We start from the raw sequence: 22,157 nt of genomic DNA, 5'->3' as shown, positions 1-22,157 counted from the left end.
CCTATCGAATCAATATCCAAGGGTTTTCTTTTGTAATTTTGTTTCCCTTATAAAAAATCATAATGCTGTGCAACGAAGGGCCCAGTTCACGACTGGCAGCCGTGTTTAAACAGGGAGCCCTTCAAAGACAACTTTAACACGCGCAACGTAGTTGGCACATGGCTATTTTATATATATATATATATATATATATATATATAAAGCATGGGAAAGTTAACGTGTAAATACAGATGCATCCCAAACTGGCAGACGTAAACTGACAGTGCTTTTTGTCATGGCAGCATTTTCATGCTTTTGTTTTTAACATTACGAAACAATAGAATAAATATGTGTGTGCCTAAAGAATTAAGATATATATCCAGTACCGAATTCATACACTGTACTACCTTTAAAAATGTTACGATATATAATTTTCATTTAAAGGTTTAACATTTCGGATTATGCAGTTTACAACAATACGTCACATGTCAATACGTAGCACTGGTCTTGATATTCTTGATTTATAAATACTGTCATAGGGGCAGGAAAGGGGCTCGTTTATAGCAGACCTGGTGCAATGCTAGAGAAAAGTTGCAAAGGTAAAAATTATGCTTTTTTTTTCTTTTTTGTTCTGTAAAAAGATTGAATCAATGTCATATCACATAAGTGCTAAATAACTTATCTTTGATTGCCACTAAAAAGAAAATATGCTTCTGCTAGCTCTGCACTTAACTTGCCAGTCTGCCAGCCACCTTCCAGTGCTGACTGCCTTAATATAATGACAAAATTCTATGAAATAGGAATGTAATGATTATCCCAACCCATTATTCTAGTTTGCAGTATTTTTCACTAATTTATGCAATGTAACCAACCAAGTAATGTCAGTTTTTATGAGAGATAAAAGCTACAGAGTTCTTTTTTTAGCATGCCAGTAGTAAAGGTGCAATGTTTTCCAGCCGTTTTTCTGTGGTGGCACACTTTTTTTAACCAAAAATTCCCAAAGCACACCAACCAAAAAAGCATTAAATCTATACACGTGCTAAGCTGTCCAAAGGGGCGCAACAATTAAATCGGTCTTCAGCAGTGCATTCAAAGTCAACAGTCGTTTGAATCGTTTCATTTTTAATTTGACCCACCTTTGTCTCATATAACAATTTGATCATTAATACATTGGCCTCGCTTTCTTATTTCCTTCTTTTCAACTTAACTTTTAGGAAATAATTCAAATTCAGGGTGTACTTGCTCAAGTAGTATCTTGTTAAACATTTAGGTTTAAGGTCGTTGTTTAAGTTTAAGATATGCCTTTTTTATTTATTTGTGTTCATTTTACATTAAAATTAAATTTATGATTCAGTGTGTATTTAATTATTAATTAATGTATTATTTTATAATTATGTTTTAATGGGTGACACGATGGCGCAGTGGTAGCACTGCTACCTCGCAGTTAGGAGACCGGGGTTCGCTTCCCAGGGTCCTCCCTGCGTGGAGTTTGCATGTTCTCCCCGTGTCTGCGTGGATTTTCTCCCACAGTCCAAAGACATGTAGGTTAGGTGCATTGGCAATCCTAAATTGTCCCGCGTATGTGCCCTGTGGTGGGCTGGCACCCTGCCTGGGGGTTTGTGTTGCCTGGGATTGGCTCTAGCAGACCCCTGTGACCCTGTAGTTAGGATATAGCGGGTTGGATAATGGATGTTTTATAACATACATATACACACACACACACAAATACAGTATGTATACTAAATGTATTGTGGCCCGGCCGGGGCTGGAGCCCGGCCGGGACGCCCAGGAGGACGTGAGGAGGGCTTGTGCCTCCTCCAGACCGCGAGGCGTCCGTCCTGGTTCTGTTGGGGCCACGGGTTGAGGGCATGGAAGCCCTTCCCTGTAGGGGCCCGTGGTCACCGCCAGGCGGCGCCCGATGCCGGTTTATCCCGTGCGGTTGCCGGTTGGGGCTGGAGCCCGGCCGGGACGCCTTGGAGGACCGGAGGAGGGCGAGTGCCTCCTCCAGACGGAGTGGGGGCGTCCGTCCTGGTTAGGCAAGGGGCCTCGGGTACAGGGCTTTGAAGCCCAGCCCTGTAGGGACCCGTGGCCACCGCCAGGCGGCGCCCCGGTGCCTAATTATCCGGGAGCCCGCACTTCCGCCACACCAGGAAGTGCCGGGGGGAAGACTTTGTGTGGCACCCGGAGAGCTGCCAGGAAGACAGCCGACACTTCCGCCACGCTTGGGCGTGGCTAGAGGCAGAAGCACCTGGGGCTCATCCGGGGCATTATTTAAGGGGCCGCCTCCCTCCAGTGATGGTGGAAGTCGGGAGGCAGAAGGACTGAGCTGGAGAGCGGACAGGAGGCGGCCAGGAAGAAAGGCACAGAGACTGTGGGCCCTGGACTTTGGGGGATTCGGTGCAAGAGGCACTGGGGTTCGTGAGTGCACGTGACTTTGTATATTTGATAATATTGTAAATAAACGGTGTGTGGGGAGCAAAATATGATGTCCGTCTGTCTGTGCCGGGGCCAGCGTTCACAGTATCTATAATGTTTAATTTCCTTTATCAGATTATAATGTGTGCACTTGGAGCACATACAGTAGCTGGTCTTAAAAATGAACAAAAATAGTATGTTATTCAATATGCTAAAACTGAAAGTCACTATAAATTTTTTATTGAATTCACTCTTCACTGTCTATTCAACTGTTCATAATTAAATTAAAATTGGAAAGTATTATACTCGGGTAAATGTCAGTAGCAAGGCTTTTTGTGACTGGGTCACAAAAAATTAAATACAGGATAGAGAAGTTAGTTGAGGACAGCACAGGTAGAAACACGCATACCATTGCTAATGCAATAACCCCTCACTGCCTCAAATTAATGAATATTCTTAACTATAACACAAAATACAAAAAATATTTAAAAAGCTTTATTAATGTTATTAGATTGTAGAATTCTATATGAATAGACAAAACTCACGTGTATATCGTGTGATGGTAACATTACTTCCTTCTGTCTGATGATCTAGTGCCACTGCAGTGACACTGAACGTGTAGCTAGTCGCTGGAGTTAGAGCAGTCACATTGATGAAGGAGCTGTTGGTCCATAATGTCTTATTAATATTCACTACTTCTGCTCTGTATGTTACAGTGCCTCCATTTGGTGGATTCCAAGAAAGTAATGCAGATGTGGTTGAAGCCATGAAAATAAGGTTCCTAACAGTTTCAGGTACTGTGTGTGCAAGAAAGGGGTGATAGACACATTTTTAAAATTGGTTACTTGAAAAGTTCACAATGCATGTGTAATTCAATCATAAAGAAGCATCCAACAGCAGATTTCAACGACATTTAATTGCAGCAATTATTGCATACTCCACAAAACTTCAGCTGCAGAAAACAAAAATGAACACTAAATCTGTACACTTTCCTCAGTTTCACCATTCAGCTTGACAGAAGTGACAGTGAATGTACACACAGTCGTCTGACTGTCATCAGAACTGTCATAATAATATTTGTCAAAAAAACTCTTCTTTTGCACCAGTTATACTCTGTACAGTATGCGATTTTGTCTCTAATTGTTGCTAAAGACATGGCAGTAAAATACACATCACTATTAGGCTCTTTGTAAGCAAAGAAAAGCACAGTAAGGACAAAGAAAATTAATATAAGTTAAACAAGTCATTAAAGTGTAGTTTTAAAACATGACATGGAAACCAAGTATGGGCATAAAATAATGTGATGACCCAAACTAAAAGTCAATTCCATGTACTGTATAACATTTTTAACATTGACAAAAACGTATGTTCTTTCACCTTTTTCAAATGTTTTTAGGTCATATCTGCTAACTGTTAAGTTGATGCTTTCCATGTGCAGCCACAGAAAGAAGATGGCAAGTCCCAAAATGCCACAGAGACACATCTCACTTGAAAATTGAACAAAATTAATGTAAAATGTGCACATATTATGCAGAAGGTAAGACGACTCCAACAGCTTTGCTCCTTTGTTATACATTCTGAATCGATATTTCAGCTACTTTCTGACAGAAAGTTAAGCTAAATATTAAACTACAGTATACTTACAATTGGGACTTAAATGTTAATTTAACTACCACCCCTCCAAAAGCATTAGTTTAAAAGGTAATTCAATTTTTGTTACCCAGTTCTCATTTGAGCTATTGGACATCCACATAATTAAGATGCACAGTACAAACTAACACTGCTCTGTATGTCACCTTATCTGCTCTTATATTCCAGTCTCCAAAACTAATGGGAAGTTATACTGTGGTTGCTGGTAGGGCTAGGCGATATGGTGACAAAATATATTTTTTTTAACATTTATGGACAATTTAGTACTATGTAACTTAAGTACTTTCTGTATACATGATTTATATTTTTTTTACCAGGTGCCATTAGTTCACCTGTGTTGCTTACCCTTGAAAATGCCACATACAGTTTTGGTGTTATTGATGTGAAAGAGATTAAAGCAGCAATCCATATTAATTCAGTAATCAATAATGTTACAAAATTGATTTAAATTAAATTCCTTCAAAACTAAAATTTGCTAGAAAGTTTGATTCTCCTTTAGCATCAAAGAGAAAGATTGCTACTGCCTCAGTATATAGTGGATTTTAATAAATGTCTAGCAAAAAAAAAAACACTAATTACTTTTATTCATTGAAAAGCACAGCCCTTTACTAAAAACATTCTGAAAAAACAGCATCTCCATCAGCTATAGAAAAAATCGCAATTCGTTCTGGTCAATCATGGTTTGGCTCCATCAGTTAATTTGCCGTTTGTTTTTATTTTTTTTTAGTTTTTTGAATTTCCTCTTTGCATTTTTTCACTTCAAAAACCAATTACTGTACTGCTGATCGCTGATTAATGTGCCAGTTGGGCAACAGTGTTGGCTTTTTAAAAAATGCAAGGCTATTCACCAATTAAAAAAAAATGTGGTGTAATCAGTTTATCTCAGATTTATTTTTAAAACATGACATGTTCTCGGCGCACTGAAGCAATTGGCAACACTGTGCAATATTTTTTTCCCCTGTTTCTAATTTCCCTTTTCTCTTCTAATCACATTGAATTCATGACAGGGTGAAACCTCACCACTCTTCAAATGATGCCTGCTGGTTATAAAGGCCAGAAAGTTTGAGAAACATTGGTTTAAGGTAAACACTGTAATCCATTGAAACGATAAAATTGTTTCCCAAAGTGGCTGAATGAAGAAAAAAAAAACACAGCAACCTTTGATGAGATGCCATGTTTGTTGATGCTCTAAGTTAATCTTTGTGAGTGCTGTCAAAATCACCTGGAGCACCGCAATGGCTGATAGGAATTGTAGTCCACCTGACAGTATTTGCTCAAGGTTGCAGATAAGATGAAGGAGGTGGAAAGTAACATATATTAGATATATTTGTTACTTGGTAAGCCTAGTAACCACATCTTTGAGCATCATGAAACTTTGCTGCTTTCACTTTGCTTCTGCAGATGGCTTTCATTTGCATTTAATGCCATGCCCTCTTTCTCTGTGAAATTGCTGTTAACACAGTGGCGAAACAGGAACATAAGTGCTTTAGAATTTCCCATTTGCGAGAGCATTATTAAAAAGAAATATCAACAAATGAAAAGAACATGTTGGCTAATTTTGTTTTTTCTAATATTTCAACAATCCATTAAGGCATTTTTGAGATTTTGAGGCATGTAGTTTTTCTAGGGTGGCACGGTGGCGCAGTGGTAGCGCTGCTGCCTCGCAGTTAGGAGACCCAGGTTCGCTTCCCGGGTCCTCCCTCCGTGGAGTTTGCATGTTCTCCCCTTGTCTGCGTGGGTTTCCTTCCACAATCCAAAGACATGCAGTTTAGGTGGATTGGCGATTCTAAATTGGCCCTAGTGTGTTTATGTGTGTCCTGCGGTGGGTTGGCACCCTGCCTGGGATTGGTTCCTGTGTTGGCTGGGATTGGCTACAGCAGACCCCCGTGACCCTGTGTTCGGATTCAGCAGGTTGGACAATGGATGGATAGTTTTTCTACTATTGGGGATGGGTGGGTACCCCTAAATATTCATATATCGAAAAGTACCTTATTAGAGGATAATTGTTGCCCTAAATGTAACATTCTGCAAAATATTTATCCATCCATCCATTATCCAACCCGCTATATCCTAACTACTGGGTCACAGGGGTCTGCTGGAGCCAATCCCAGCCAATACAGGGCACATGGCAGGAAACAAACCCCAGGCAGGGCGCCAGCCCATCGCATGGCACACACACACACCAAGCACACAAGAGGGGCAATTTAGGATCGCCAACGCACCTAACCTGCATGTCTTTGGACTGTGGGAGGAAACCAATGCAGACACGGGGAGAACATGCAAACTCCATGCAGGGAGGACCCGGGAAGCGAACCCAGGTCTCCTTACCTCGAGGCAGCAGTGCTACCACTGCGGCACCGTGCCGCAAAATATTTAGCTAAAAGGAATTTGTTCAGAAAAATATAATGAAAAAATTATTAAATTTTTATTTGTAAAAAGATAGAACACCACATAAACAGGTAAAACTCACGTGTGTATCGTGTGATGTTAGTATTACTTCCTTCTGTCTGATTATCCAGTGCTACCGCAGTGACACTGAACATGTAGCTAGTCGCTGGAAACAAATCAGTCACATTGATGGAGGAGCTGTTGGTCCATAAAATCCTCCCAATATTTACTATTTGTACTTTGTATATTACATTGCCTCCATTTGATGGATTCCATGAAAGTGATGCAGATTTGATTGAGGCCATGAAAGTAAGGTTCCCAACAGTGTCAGGCACTTACAAGCAACTTTCCATAAACTCTGCAGATTTCCTATCAGTGTACTCTATTTTGTACCCCACAATGCTCTTCCAATATACAGTAGCTTAGAAACACCTTCTACTACTACTACCACAGTCAGGGTTCTTTTTCTTCTTTCTTTTTGCCCAAACAAACATTTTAAATTACAGAGCACACCAGCCCACTTCCTCTCTCTACTTTAATTACAGGTCTACAGGGTGAGCCCCTATATAGGAGTCACTTCCTCTGCACAAACTCTGACCGCTAGTTACAGACAGTCTGCTCATTCTTCTCTCCCACTGTAGCCTAGCCACTATTGCAGGGCAAGAAGGCACAATAGGATTTTTCAGCATGTTCTTCCTCCGACCACAGACATGGCATGCTCTGCTCCTAACATAATCATGCTGTTTAACAGGATATCTAGTAGGAAGCACGCCTAAAATAACATATTTAACCAAAGATATTTTTGTCAAACTTTTTAACATTACAACTTTCTTAATGACCAAAACTGAAATACACTATTTAAAGTACAAATGAGATTTACATTATCTGTTAAATTGTGACTATGTATTCTAATTATGAACACTGGTCACCATATTTATTTAAACAAAGAAAATTTATAGAGTAATAAATTAATAGTGTTATGCGTCAATTTCGCAAATGCCAAAAGTTAAATGTGAAGTAATTCACAACTGAGTTGACTGTGTTCTTTCATAAAAATTTTACATGGAAGAAAGTAATTTAAACCTGAATTATAATATACAATGTTTTCTGTAATCACTTCAAGTTAATAAAAAATCCTCAACAATAAAAAGACCAGGAAATTATAGTGAAAACAACATTATTGAATTTTTATTTGTAAAGAGATAGAAGAATACCACATAAACAGGTAAAACTCACGTGTGTATCGTGTGATGGTAGTATTACTTCCTTCTGTCTGATTATCTAGTGCTACCGCAGTGACACTGAACGTGTAGCTAGTCGCTGGGAGCAAATTAGTCACATTGATGGAGGAGCTGTTGGTCCATAATATCCTCCCAATATTCACTAATTGTACTTTGTATGTTACATTGCCTCCATTTGATGGATCCCAGACAAGTGATGCAGATGTGGTTGAAGCCATGAAAGTAAGGTTCCCAACAGTGTCAGGCACTGTGCGTGCAAGAAAAGGGGCAATAAATACAATTTCATGATTAGTAACTTGAAAGGTTCACTGTGCATGTATTCAATAGGGAGCTAAAGTCTTTCTCATCCTTGCACTTGAGCACAATCATTTTGCCATTTTTTCACGTAGCTACTTATACCACACTGAATTCACACGACTGACATCAGCAGGCTTATCACATCAGTTCAGTTAAAATAATAATAACTTCAAGTTTATAGAAATCCTCAACTATAAAAAGACCAGGAAAATATAGTGAAAACAACATTATTGAATGTTATTTTTAAACAGATGGAAGAATACCACATAAACAGGTAAAACTCACGTGTGTATCGTATGATGGTAGTATTACTTCCTTCTGTCTGATTATCTAGTGCTACCGCAGCGACACTGAACGTGTAGCTAGTCGCTGGGAACAAATCAGTCACATTGATGGAGGAGCTGTTGGTCCATAATATCCTCCCAATATTCACTATTTGTACTTTGTATGTTACATTGCCTCCATTTGCTGGATTCCAGGAAAGTGACGCAGATGTGGTTGAAGCCATGAAAGTAAGGTTCCCAACAGTGTCAGGCACTGTGCATGCAAGAAAGGGGCGATAAACAAATTTTCAAGATTGGTTACTTGAAATGTTCAAAATGTATATGTAATTCAATCATAAAAAAGAATCCAACGGCAACTTGCAACAACATTTGACTACAGCATTTAATGGCACACGTTACAAATGTCAGCAGAAGAAACCCCAAATCATCCCTCAACCTGTACGTTTCTTTCAGTTTTGGTATTCAGCTTGACTGCAGTGAGAGAGAATGTTTACAGAGTGTATTAAAATTCAACAGATCAGTCACAATAATAACCAAGATATTTGTAAAAAACAAATTCTATTATGTAGCAGTTCTACTTTGTATGTGATTCTGTCTCTACCTGGAATACAAGAAGGAGCTGTGGTTGTTGCTAAAAACATAACAATAAAATTCACATCACTATTAGGCTCTCTGCAAGCAAACAAAAGGAGAAAAATGACAAATAAAATTAATGTAAGTCAAACAGCACATTAAACGTGCAATGCTGAAACATGATAGGAAAAAAATAAGCATGAAGTAATACGATGATACAAAGTTAAAAGTTAATTCCACAATAATCCACATCCACATAATTAGCCTGCATAGTGTTATCTTTATCTCAGGAAAAATGAGCCACAAGCATTGATTTATTTTTCAACAAGCAAAGTTATTACATGTAACTCAAACATTAAAATACCACAACATCAACTTAAATACAGTAGAAATGGTGTGTCTAGAGGCCGCTGCTGTACTGATAGAGATTTAATACTCATCCTTTGTGTGATATGTTCTGAAACTGTCACCAACACACAGCCCGATCAAGACAGTAAAAGCATGTTTCTTTACCCACTTTTCTAAAAATATTTATCTGTTACTTGCACATAATAAGGTAGAACGTCAGTTCAATGCACCCCTTGTGTTATTGCAGGTTTCCACAGTACAAGGCTAAGTGACTTCCACATCTCCCTTGACAAGAACATTGACAGTTGCTGCAATGTGAACAGGGGGCTAAAGTCTTTCCCATCCTTGCACTTGATTGCAATCATTTTGTCAGGCAGCTACTTGCACCACACTGAATACACGCGACCAAAGTCACCAGGCATATCACATTAGTTCATTTAAAATAATAATAACTTCAAGTTTACAGAAATTCTCAATTATAAAAAGACCAGGAAAATATAGTGAAAACAACATTACTGAATGTTATTTTTAAATTGATTGAAGAATACCACATAAACAGGTAAAACTCACATGTGTATCGTATGATGGTAGTATTACTTCCTTCTGTCTGATTATCTAGTGCTACCGCAGTGACACTGAACGTGTAGCTAGTCGCTGGGAACAAATCAGTCGCATTGATGGAGGAGCTGTTGGTCCATAATATCCTCCCAATATTCACTATTTGTACTTTGTATGTTACATTGCCTCCATTTGATGGATTCCAGAGAAGTGATGCAGATGTGGTTGAAGCCATGAAAGTAAGGTTCCCAACAGTGTCAGGCACTGTGCATGCAAGAAAGGGGCAATAAATACAATTTCATGATTAGTAACTTGAAAGGTTCACTGTGCATGTATTCAATATGGAGCTAAAGTCTTTCTCATCCTTGCACTTGAGCACAATCATTTTGCCATTTTTTCACGTAGCTACTTACACCACACTGAATTCACACGACTGACATCACCAGGCTTATTACATCAGTTCAGTTAAAATAATAATAACTTCAAGTTTATAGAAATCCTCAACTATAAAAAGACCAGGAAAATATAGTGAACACAACATTATTGAATGTAATTTTTAAATTGATGGAAGAATACCACATAAACAGGTAAAACTCACGTGTGTATCGTGTGATGGTAACATTACTTCCTTCTGTCTGATTATCTAGTGCTACCGCAGTGACACTGAACGTGTAGCTAGTCGCTGGGAACAAATTAGTCACATTGATGGAAGAGCTGTTGGTCCATAATATCTTGCTAATATCCACTATTTGTACTTTGTATATTACATTGCCTCCATTTGATGGATTCCAGGAAAGTGACGCAGATGTGGTTGAAGCCATGAAAGTAAGGTTCCCAACAGTGTCAGGCACTGTGCGTGCAAGAAAAGGGGCAATAAATACAATTTCATGATTAGTAACTTGAAAGGTTCACTGTGCATGTATTCAATAGGGAGCTAAAGTCTTTCTCATCCTTGCACTTGAGCACAATTATTTTGCCATTTTTTCATGTAGCTACTTGCACCACACTGAATTCACGCGACTGACATCACCAGGCTTATCACATCAGTTCAGTTAAAATAATAATAACTTCAAGTTTATAGAAATCCTCAACTATAAAAAGACCAGGAAAATATAGTGAAAACAACATTATTGAATGTTATTTTTAAACAGATGGAAGAATACCACATAAACAGGTAAAACTCACATGTGTATCGTGTGATGGTAGTATTACTTCCTTCTGTCAGATTATCTAGTGCTACCGCAGCGACACTGAACGTGTAGCCAGTCGCTGGGAACAAATCAGTCACATTGATGGAGGAGCTGTTGGTCCATAATATCTTGCTAATATCCACTATTTGTACTTTGTATATTACATTGCCTCCATCTGATGGATTCCAGGAAAGTGACGCAGATGTGGTTGAAGCCATGAAAGTAAGGTTCCCAACAGTGTCAGGCACTGTGCATGCAAGAAAGGGGCGATAAACAAATTTTCAAGATTGGTTACTTGAAATGTTCAAAATGTATATGTAATTCAATCATAAAAAAGAATCCAACGGCAACTTGCAACAACATTTGACTACAGCTTTTAATGGCACACGTTAAAAACGTCAGCAGAAGAAACCCAAAATCATCCCTCAACCTGTACGTTTCTTTCAGTTTTGGTATTCAGCTTGACTGCAGTGAGAGAGAATGTTTACAGAGTGTATTAACTCTTTCAGGGCTGAGGTCGACTTTTGTCAAAAGAAGGAGTTGACGATGGTAATCGACTGTAAACTGTGACAAAACCAACTGTTATGTTTTAGTTGGACTCTCGTTGCTAGAATTAAAGTTAGATTCATTGGTTTGACTGAGATTTCCTGCACTCGAATGAGTATCAAGGCACAAACAGCAGCAAAAATGGCACTGACATCTGGAGAGAGATCAAAGCAAATGTGTAAAGCAAAACGCTCCGTGGACGACATTTTCCTATTATCTCTGAACTGGACTATGACTTGTCAGATTATGATACAAGTGACTGTAAACGAATGAGAGGTTCCAGCTTCTGCCGATTGGTCCCCAGTTAATCACTGTACTGATAATGTTCACCAGGGAGAACTGCCACTTAACAATAAGAGGTAGAAACCAGATTGCAATGCACTGCGACCGTGTCCCAGCCACGCAAAGACAGCCTGGCCACACATTCTTGGCAAACTGGTAGCCACAGCATGTAGCAACAAACGTTTTATGTTGATTTCTGTGTGAAACCATCGCTTGTCAGAAACTATGTTTTTTTAGAAAAAAAAATTTATTCAGCCCTTAAAAAGTTAAAATTCAACAGATCAGTCACAATAATAACCAAGATATTTGTAAAAAACAAATTCTATTATGTAGCAGTTCTACTTTGTATGTGATTCTGTCTCTACCTGGAATACAAGAAAGAGCTGTGGTTGTTGCTAAAAACATGACGATAAAATTCACATCACTATTAGACTCTCTGCAAGCAAACAAAAGGAGAAAAATGACAAATAAAATTAATTTAGGTCAAACAGCACATTAAACATGCAATGCTGAAACATGATAGGAAAAAAATAAGCATGAAGTAATACGATGATACAAAGTTAAAAGTTAATTCCACAATAATCCACATCCACATAATTAGCCTGCATAGTGTTATCTTTATCTCAGGAAAAATGAGCCACAAGCATTGATTTATTTTTCAACAAGAAAAGTTATTACATGTAACTGAAACATTAAAATACCACAACATCAACTTAAATACAGTAGATATGGTGTGTCTAGAGACCGCTGCTCTACTGATAGAGATTTAATACTCATCCTTTGTGTGATATGTTCTGAAACTGTCACCAACACACAGCCCGATCAAGACAGTAAAAGCATGTTTCTTTACGCACTTTTCTTAAAATATTTATCTGTTACTTGCACATAATAAGGTAGAACGTCAGTTCAATGCACCCCTTGTGTTATTGCAGGTTTCCACAGAGCAAGGCTTAGTGACTTCCACATTTTCATTGGAGCAACGTTTCAGCCGTGGCATGGCCAAATGGGGAGGCAGCTAGATTGATGAGGTCTCCAGGACTCTAAAAATATCCAAACCTAATTATGTCATATCATCCACTGTTAAACCGTACTTCTAAAATTTTTATTATTATGCTGTATTAAGGAATTGTTCTGTTCTGTGTATTGTATTGTATTGACTCCCTACTTTTGACACCCACTGCACGCCCAACCTACCTGGAAAGGGGTCTCTCTTTTGGAACTGCCTTTCCCGAGGTTTCTTAAATTTTTCCCTACAAGGTTTTTATTGGGAGTTTTTCCTTGTCTTCTCAGAGAGTCAAGGCTGGGGGGCTGTCAAAAGGCAGGGCCTGTTAAAGCCCATTGCGGCACTTCCTGTGTGATTTTGAGCTATACAAAAATAAACTGTATTGTATTGTATTGTATTGTATTGTATTGTATCTCCCTTGACAAGAACATTGACAGTTGCTGCAATGTGAACAGGGGGCTAAAGTCTTTTCCATCCTTGCACTTGATTGCACTCATTTTGTCAGGCAGCTACTTGCACCACACTGAATACACGCGACCAAAGTCACCAGGCATATCACATTAGCTCATTTAAAATAATAATAACTTCAAGTTTACAGAAATTCTCAATTATAAAAAGACCAGGAAAATATAGTGAAAACAACATTACTGAATGTTATTTTTAAATTGATGGAAGAATACCACATAAACAGGTAAAACTCACGTGTGTATCGTATGATGGTAGTATTACTTCCTTCTGTCTGATTATCTAGTGCTACCGCAGTGACACTGAACGTGTAGCTAGTCGCTGGGAACAAATCAGTCACATTGATGGAGGAGCTGTTGGTCCATAATATCCTCCCAATATTCACTATTTGTACTTTGTATGTTACATTGCATCCATTTGATGGATTCCAGACAAGTGATGCAGATGTGGTTAAAGCCATGAAAGTAAGGTTCCCAACAGTGTCAGGCACTGTGCATGCAAGAAAAGGGGCAATAAATACAATTTCATGATTAGTAACTTGAAAGGTTCACTGTGCATGTATTCAATAGGGAGCTAAAGTCTTTCTCATCCTTGCACTTGAGCACAATCATTTTGCCATTTTTTCACGTAGCTACTTACACCACACTGAATTCGCGTGACTGACATCACCAGGCATATCACATCAGTTTAGTTAAAATAATAATAACATTAAGTTTATAGAAATCCTCAACTATAAAAAGACCAGGAAAATATAGTGAAAACAACATTATTGAATGTAATTTTTAAATTGATGGAAGAATACCACATAAACAGGTAAAACTCACGTGTATATCGTGTGATGGTAACATTACTTCCTTCTGTCTGATTATCTAGTGTCACTGCAGTGACACTGAACGTGTAGCTAGTCGCTGGAGTTAGATCAGTCACATTGATGGAAGAGTTGTTGGTCCATAATGTCTTATTAATATTCACTACTTCTACTCTGTATTTTACATTCCCTCCATCTGATGGATTCCAGGAAAGTGACGCAGATGTGGTTGAAGCCATGAAAGTAAGGTTCCCAACAATGTCAGGGACTGTGCGTGCAAGAAAGAGGCAATAAACAAAATTTTAAGATTTGTTACATGGAATGTTCAATATGCATGTGGTATTCAATCATTAAAAACATCCAAATGCAATTTATAACAACATTTTTTAGACCATTTTTTGCATATTTAACAGAACTTCAGCTGAAGATACCCAGATGATCACTCAACTTGTACACTTCTTTTCACTATTCTGCTTGACTGAATTGACAGAGAATGTAAACATAGTGTACCAACAGCCATTATATTGGTCACACAGAGAACCAAAGTATTTGTGAAAAAAGAGGCTCTAGTTATAATCTGTATCTGATTCTGTCTCTATCTGGAACACAGACAAGATATAATTGTTGATAAAAACACAACACTGAAATTCACATCACCATCAGATCTTTTCAAGAGAAGAAAGGAAAATAAAGACAACATGAAACAAACAGCTCATTAAACATGTAGCTTTGAAACATTACAAAAAAACAAATGTATGAGCATGAAATAACATGGAGATACAAAGATAAAAGTCAGTTTCGCAATAATCGATGTAACATCGAGGAAAGCCTCTGTTCTTTCACCTTCTTCAGGTGTTTCTAAGCTCATATTTGTCAACTGTTAATTAGATGTTTTCTCTGTGCAAGAAACAAAGAGAAGACAGCAAGTCCAAAAAAGCCTCATTAAGATATCTCAGTTTAGACGCAAATTTTTATCTAGCCCATCAGTCTAATTGAATCACTCACAGAGAAAACTGAACAAAGTGAACACAGAACATGTTCACACAACACGCTGAAGGTAATATAAATCTTTTGGTTTTACTCAGTTTTATACATTCTACACCAATATTCCAGCTACTTTGTGACAGCACATTTTCTTAGTGTTACACTATACAGTGATCCCCCGGCCTATCGCGGAAGTTACGTTCCAGACACATCAGCGATAGGTGAAAATCTGCGATACAGAAAGACCATATAAATAAACATTTTCTTACAGTTTAAGCCTTAAAATACCCTCCCTTAAAACACAGTTCTACATCGGAGCACGAATGCACTTTTGCCATCGCTGTACTTTGTATATGTACTTGGGAAGCTCTGCACACTACTTGTGACTTTACGCTGTAGGAAGTAAATAAATAAATAAAGGCTCTTATATACAAAGGACGGTGCATGTGCCCAAAACATTAACACTACAACTGTGTCTGAGACGTTACATCCACTTGAAGGTTGACAGGAAACAGATAAGGATGTTGTTAAAGTTGTGATACTGAGGTTACAGATAATGCCATGCTTGTTGCTTGCAAAGTAAGGGGCAATGCACAGAATATTTAAGAACTTAAAGCAGCACCCTAAACAAACCAACATCAATGCATTGCACTAAAGATCTTTTTGTCAGACTTCCTCAGTTTATAATTTTCTGAGCAACTAAAATGGAAATACATTCTTTAATTTAAAAGTCAGATTTAAATAATCTCATAAATGATAACTACCTACTGTACGTATCAACATAATGAACACTGGGCTCAATATTTATTTTAATAAAGACAATTTATAGAATAATAGTAAAAAAAATGAGTTTCAAAATAATTTTACATATGGAATAACCTATGTTGTGAAGAAATTCAAACTGTTTTGAGTGTACTAAATCACAATAATTCCAAACTGAATAAAGTCTATTTAAAGCTGAAAATAAACTCAATTCAAATTTTCATATAACCACTTCAAGAAAATGAATCTCCTGAACCATAAAAAACAGAAAATACAGTATAGTGAAAACAGCATTACTGAATGTAATTTTTAAAGAGATAGCAGAATTCTACATGAACAGACAAAACTCACGTGTATATCGTGTGATGGTAACATTACTTCCTTCTGTCTGATTATCTAGTGTCACTGCAGTGACACTGAACGTGTAGCTAGTCGCTGGAGTTAGATCAGTCACATTGATGGAAGAGTTGTTGGTCCATAATGTCTTATTAATATTCACTACTTCTACTCTGTATTTTACATTCCCTCCATTTGGTGGATTCCAGGAAAGTCTTGCAGATGTGGTTGAAGCCATGAAAGTAAGGTTCCCAACAATGTCAGGGACTGTGCGTGCAAGAAAGAGGCAATAAACAAAATTTTAAGATTTGTTACATGGAAAGTTCAATATGCATGTGGTATTCAATCATTAAAAACATCCAACTGCAATTTACAACAACATTTTTTAGACAATTTTTTGCATATTTAACAGAACTTCAGCTGAAGATACCCAGATGATCACTCAACTTGTACACTTCTTTTCACTATTCTGCTTGACTGAATTGACAGAGAATGTAAACATAGTGTACCAACAGCCATTATATTGGTCACACAGAGAACCAAGGTATTTGTGAAAAAAGAGGCTCTAGTTATAATCTGTATCTGATTCTGTCTCTATCTGGAACACAGACAAGTTATAATTGTTGATAAAAACACAACAGTGAAATTCACATCACCATCAGATCTTTTCAAGAGAAGAAAGGAAAATAAAGACAACATGAAACAAACAGCTTATTAAACATGTAGCTTTGAAACATTAGAAGAAAATAAATGTATGAGCATGAAATAACATGGAGATACAAAGATAAAAGTCAGTTTCACAATAATCGATATAACATCGAGGAAAGCCTCTGTTCTTTCACCTTCTTCAGGTGTTTCTAAACTCATATTTGTCAACTGTTAATTAGATGTTTTCTCTGTGCAAGAAACAAAGAGAAGACAGCAAGTCCAAAAAAGCCTCATTAAGATATCTCAGTTTAGACGCAATTTTTTATCTAGCCCATCAGTCTAATTGAATCACTCACAGAGAAAACTGAACAAAGTGAACACAGAACATGTACACACAACACGCTGAAGGTAATATAAATCTTTTGGTTTTACTCAGTTTTATACATTCTACACCAATATTCCAGCTACTTTGTGACAGCACATTTTCTTAGTGTTACACTATACAGTGATCCCCCGGCCTATCGCGGAAGTTACGTTCCAGACACATCAGCGATAGGTGAAAATCTGCGATACAGAAAGACCATATAAATAAACATTTTCTTACAGTTTAAGCCTTAAAATACCCTCCCTTAAAACACAGTTCTACATCGGAGCACGAATGCACTTTTGCCATCGCTGTACTTTGTATATGTACATGGGAAGCTCTGCACACTACTTGTGACTTTACGCTGTAGGAAGTAAATAAATAAATAAAGGCTCTTATATACAAAGGACGGTGCATGTGCCCAAAACATTAACACTACAACTGTGTCTGAGACGTTACATCCACTTGAAGGTTGACAGGAAACAGATAAGGATGTTGTTAAAGTTGTGATACTAAGGTTACAGATAATGCCATGCTTGTTCATTGCAAAGTAAGGGGCAATGCACAGAATATTTAAGAATTTAAAGCAGCACCCTAAACAAACCAACATCAATGCATTGCACTAAAGATCTTTTTGTCAGACTTCCTCAGTTTATAATTTTCTGAGCAACTAAAATGGAAATACATTCATTAATTTAAAAGTCAGATTTAAATAATCTCATAAATGATAACTACCTACTGTACGTATCAACATAATGAACACTGGGCACAATATTTATTTTAATAAAGACAATTTATTGAATAATAGTAAAAAAACTGAGTTTCAAAATAATTTTACATATGGAAAAACCTATGTTGAGAAGAAATTCAAACTGTTTTGAGTGTACTAAATCACAATAATTCCAAACTGAATAAAGTCTATTTAAAGCTGAAAAATAAACTCAATGCAATTTTTCATATAACCACTTCAAGAAAATGAATCTCCTGAACCATAAAAAACAGAAAATACAGTGAAAAAAGCATTACTGAATGTAATTTTTAAAGAGATAGCAGAATTCTACATGAACAGACAAAACTCACGTGTATATCGTGTGATGGTAACATTACTTCCTTCTGTCTGATTATCTAGTGTCACTGCAGTGACACTGAACGTGTAGCTAGTCGCTGGAGTTAGATCAGTCACATTGATGGAAGAGTTGTTGGTCCATAATGTCTTATTAATATTCACTACTTCTACTCTGTATTTTACATTCCCTCCATTTGGTGGATTCCAGGAAAGTGACGCAGATGTGGTTGAAGCCATGAAAGTAAGGTTCCCAACAATGTCAGGGACTGTGCGTGCAAGAAAGAGGCAATAAACAAAATTATAAGATTTGTTACATGGAAAGTTCAATATGCATGTGGTATTCAATCATTAAAAAAACATCCAAATGCAATTTACAACAACATTTTTTAAACCATTTTTTGCATATTTAACAGAACTTCAGCTGAAGATACCCAGATGATCACTCAACTTGTACACTTCTTTTCGCTATTCTGCTTGACTGAATTGACAGAGAATGTAAACATAGTGTACCAACAGCCATTATATTGGTCACACAGAGAACCAAAGTATTTGTGAAAAAAGAGGCTCTAGTTATAATCTGTATCTGATTCTGTCTCTATCTGGAACACAGACAAGTTATAATTGTTCATAAAAACACAACAGTGAAATTCACATCACCATCAGATCTTTTCAAGAGAAGAAAGGAAAAAAAAGCCAACATGAAACAAACAGCTCATTAAACATGTTAGCTTTGAAACATTAGAAAAAAATAAATGTATGAGCATGAAATAACATGGAGATACAAAGATAAAAGTCAGTTTCGCAATAATCGATATAACATCGAGGAAAGCCTCTGTTCTTTCACCTTCTTCAGGTGTTTCTAAACTCATATCTGTCAACTGTTAATTAAATGTTTTCTCTGTGCAAGAAACAAAGAGAAGACAGCAAGTCCAAAAAACCCTCATTAAGATATCTCAGTTTAGACGCAATTTTTTATCTAGCCCATCAGTCTAATTGAATCACTCACAGAGAAAACTGAACAAAGTGAACACAGAAAATGTACACACAACACGCTGAAGGTAATATAAATCCTTTGGTTTTACTCAGTTTTATACATTCTACACCAATATTTCAGCTACTTTGTGACAGCACATTTTCTTAGTGTTACACTATACAGTGATCTTCTGGCCTATCGCGGAAGTTACGTTCCAGACACATCAGCGATAGGTGAAAATCTGTGATACAGAAAGACCATATAAATAAACATTTTCTTACAGTTTAAGTCTTAAAATACCCTCCCTTAAAACACAGTTCTACATCGGAGCACGAATGCACTTTTGCCATCGCTGTACTTTGTATATGTACATGGGAAGCTCTGCACACTACTTGTGACTTTACGCTGTAGGAAGTAAATAAATAAATAAAGGCTCTTATATACAAAGGACGGTGCATGTGCCCAAAACAATAACACTACTACTGTGTCTGAGACGTTACATCCACTTGAAGGTTGACAGGAAACAGATAAGGATGTTGTTAAAGTTGTGATACTGAGGTTACAGATAATGCCATGCTTGTTGCTTGCAAAGTAAGGGGCAATGCACAGAATATTTAAGAACTTAAAGCAGCACCCTAAACAAACCAACATCAATGCATTGCACTAAAGATCTTTTTGTCAGACTTCCTCAGTTTATAATTTTCTGAGCAACTAAAATGGAAATACATTCTTTAATTTAAAAGTCAGATTTAAATAATCTCATAAATGATAACTACCTACTGTACGTATCAACATAATTAACACTGGGCACAATATTCATTTTAATAAAGACAATTTATTGAATAATAGTAAAAAAACTGAGTTTCAAAATAATTTTACATATGGAAAAACCTATGTTGAGAAGAAATTCAAACTGTTTTGAGTGTACTAAATCACAATAATTCCAAACTGAATAAAGTCTATTTAAAGCTGAAAAATAAACTCAATGCAAATTTTCATATAACCACTTTAAGAAAATGAATCTCCTGAACCATAAAAAACAGAAAATACAGTATAGTGAAAACAGCATTACTGAATGTAATTTTTAAAGAGATAGCAGAATTCTACATGAACAGACAAAACTCACGTGTATATCGTGTGATGGTAACATTACTTCCTTCTGTCTGATTATCTAGTGTCACTGCAGTGACACTGAACGTGTAGCTAGTCGCTGGAGTTAGATCAGTCACATTGATGGAAGAGTTGTTGGTCCATAATGTCTTATTAATATTCACTACTTCTACTCTGTATTTTACATTCCCTCCATTTGGTGGATTCCAGGAAAGTGACACAGATGTGGTTGAAGCCATGAAAGTAAGGTTCCCAACAATGTCAGGGACTGTGCGTGCAAGAAAGAGGCAATAAACAAAATTTTAAGATTTGTTACATGGAAAGTTCAATATGCATGTGGTATTCAATCAATAAAAACATCCAAATGCAATTTACAACAACATTTTTTACACCATTTTTTGCATATTTAACAGAACTTCAGCTGAAGATACCCAGATGATCACTCAACTTGTACACTTCTTTTCACTATTCTGCTTGACTACTGAATTGACAGAGAATGTAAACATAGTGTACCAACAGCCATTATATTGGTCACACAGAGAACCAAAGTATTTGTGAAAAAAGAGGATTTGTGAAGGTTGACAGGAAACAGATAAGGATGTTGTTAAAGTTGTGATACTGAGGTTACAGATAATGCCATGCTTGTTGCTTGCAAAGTAAGGGGCAATGCACAGAATATTTAAGAATTTAAAGCAGCACCCTAAACAAACCAATATCAATGCATTGCACTAAAGATCTTTTTGTCAGACTATCCATCCACCCATCCTCTTCCGCTTATCCGAGGTCGGGTCGCAGGGGCAGCAGCTGAAGCAGAGAGGCCCACACTTCCCTCTCCCCGGCAACTTCTTCCAGCTCTTCCGGGAGAACCCCAAGGCATTCCTAGGCCAGCTGGGAGACATAGTCCCTCCAGTGTGTCCTGGGTCTTCCCCAGGGCCTCTTCCCTGTTGGACGTGCCCGGAACACCTCACCAGGAAGGCGTCCAGGAGGCATCCCGATCAGATGCCCGAGCCACCTCATCTGACTCTTCTCAATGCAGAGAGGTAACGGCTCTACTGTGAGCCCCTCCCGGATGACTGAGCTCCTCACCCTATCTTTAAGGGAAAGCCCAGTCACCCTGCAGAGGAAACTCATTTCAGCCGCTTGTATTCACGATCTCGTTCTTTCGGTCACTACCCACAGCTCATGACCATAGGTGAGGGTAGGAACGTAGATCGACTGGTAAATTGAGAGCTTTGCCTTACCTTGCAGAACCACTAAAATATGGGTGTCGTGTTTGTTCAAGTTTTGGTACATGACTTCAGCTTCTATTATACTATACCATACTACTATATTGTTACTATATCATCGCTCCAACAGTATCAATGTGCATGCTTTGATATTTGATGAATGGTTCGATGTAATGTAGCAAATCATCAAACTTAAATGCTGACATGCAAACGTATTCATGATGCTTTTCTTCATCCAATTCTTGCATAGGCAATGCAAGCATCACATATTCCCCATCATAATGACGCAGTACATTTAAAGACCTCACATATTATCTTTTGTGTCGCTGTTGCCAACTTTTTTTGCACCTTCACAAATGCAACAGAATGCAAAGAATTGTTATTTTTAATATCTTTCTTCCCTCAACTCAAAACACAGAGAACCTGGACTTTGTTTTCTTGCTAATTTCTTACACTCCCATCTTGTGGAATCCTCCAGATTTATTTAAAGTACGCACGCAAATATAGTCAGTATACTGCCTGAGTAGCAGCAACTTCCTCAAGCATACATGTCGCATAGAATTAAGTATATCCTTGGCCTAAGAGTTCTGTAACAAAACTATTGGTCCATAAAATAGATCTCCAACAAATTGCAGAATAATTTTTGAATCAGCATAATTTA

At 37.5% G+C, this 22,157-nt stretch overlaps 1 protein-coding gene across 7 annotated transcripts in view; it reads right to left on the bottom strand.

Moving 5' to 3' along the window:
* The window catches only part of LOC120515558 (receptor-type tyrosine-protein phosphatase eta-like), a 156,182-nt gene that overhangs the window by 57,234 nt on the left and 76,791 nt on the right, over positions 1–22,157 (bottom strand). The window contains exons 4-14 of one of the 7 annotated variants that reach the window (XM_039736647.1): positions 20,287–20,538; positions 18,202–18,453; positions 16,125–16,376; positions 14,044–14,295; positions 13,457–13,708; positions 10,919–11,170; positions 10,332–10,583; positions 9,746–9,997; positions 8,256–8,507; positions 7,669–7,920; positions 2,940–3,191 (exon numbers count right to left, since the gene is read on the bottom strand). In XM_039736647.1, the coding sequence (XP_039592581.1) occupies positions 2,940–3,191; positions 7,669–7,920; positions 8,256–8,507; positions 9,746–9,997; positions 10,332–10,583; positions 10,919–11,170; positions 13,457–13,708; positions 14,044–14,295; positions 16,125–16,376; positions 18,202–18,453; positions 20,287–20,538 (2,772 nt within the window). The remainder of the gene's footprint in view (positions 1–2,939; positions 3,192–7,668; positions 7,921–8,255; positions 8,508–9,745; positions 9,998–10,331; positions 10,584–10,918; positions 11,171–13,456; positions 13,709–14,043; positions 14,296–16,124; positions 16,377–18,201; positions 18,454–20,286; positions 20,539–22,157) is intronic. The other 6 variants (XM_039736670.1, XM_039736654.1, XM_039736661.1 and 3 more) reach the window with 6 other exon arrangements.

Source organism: Polypterus senegalus, chromosome 1, assembly GCF_016835505.1.
Source record: "Polypterus senegalus isolate Bchr_013 chromosome 1, ASM1683550v1, whole genome shotgun sequence".
Classification (NCBI taxonomy): domain Eukaryota; kingdom Metazoa; phylum Chordata; class Cladistia; order Polypteriformes; family Polypteridae; genus Polypterus; species Polypterus senegalus.
Note: the sequence above shows the minus strand (reverse complement) of the source record. Positions and strands in the feature narration are given on the sequence as shown.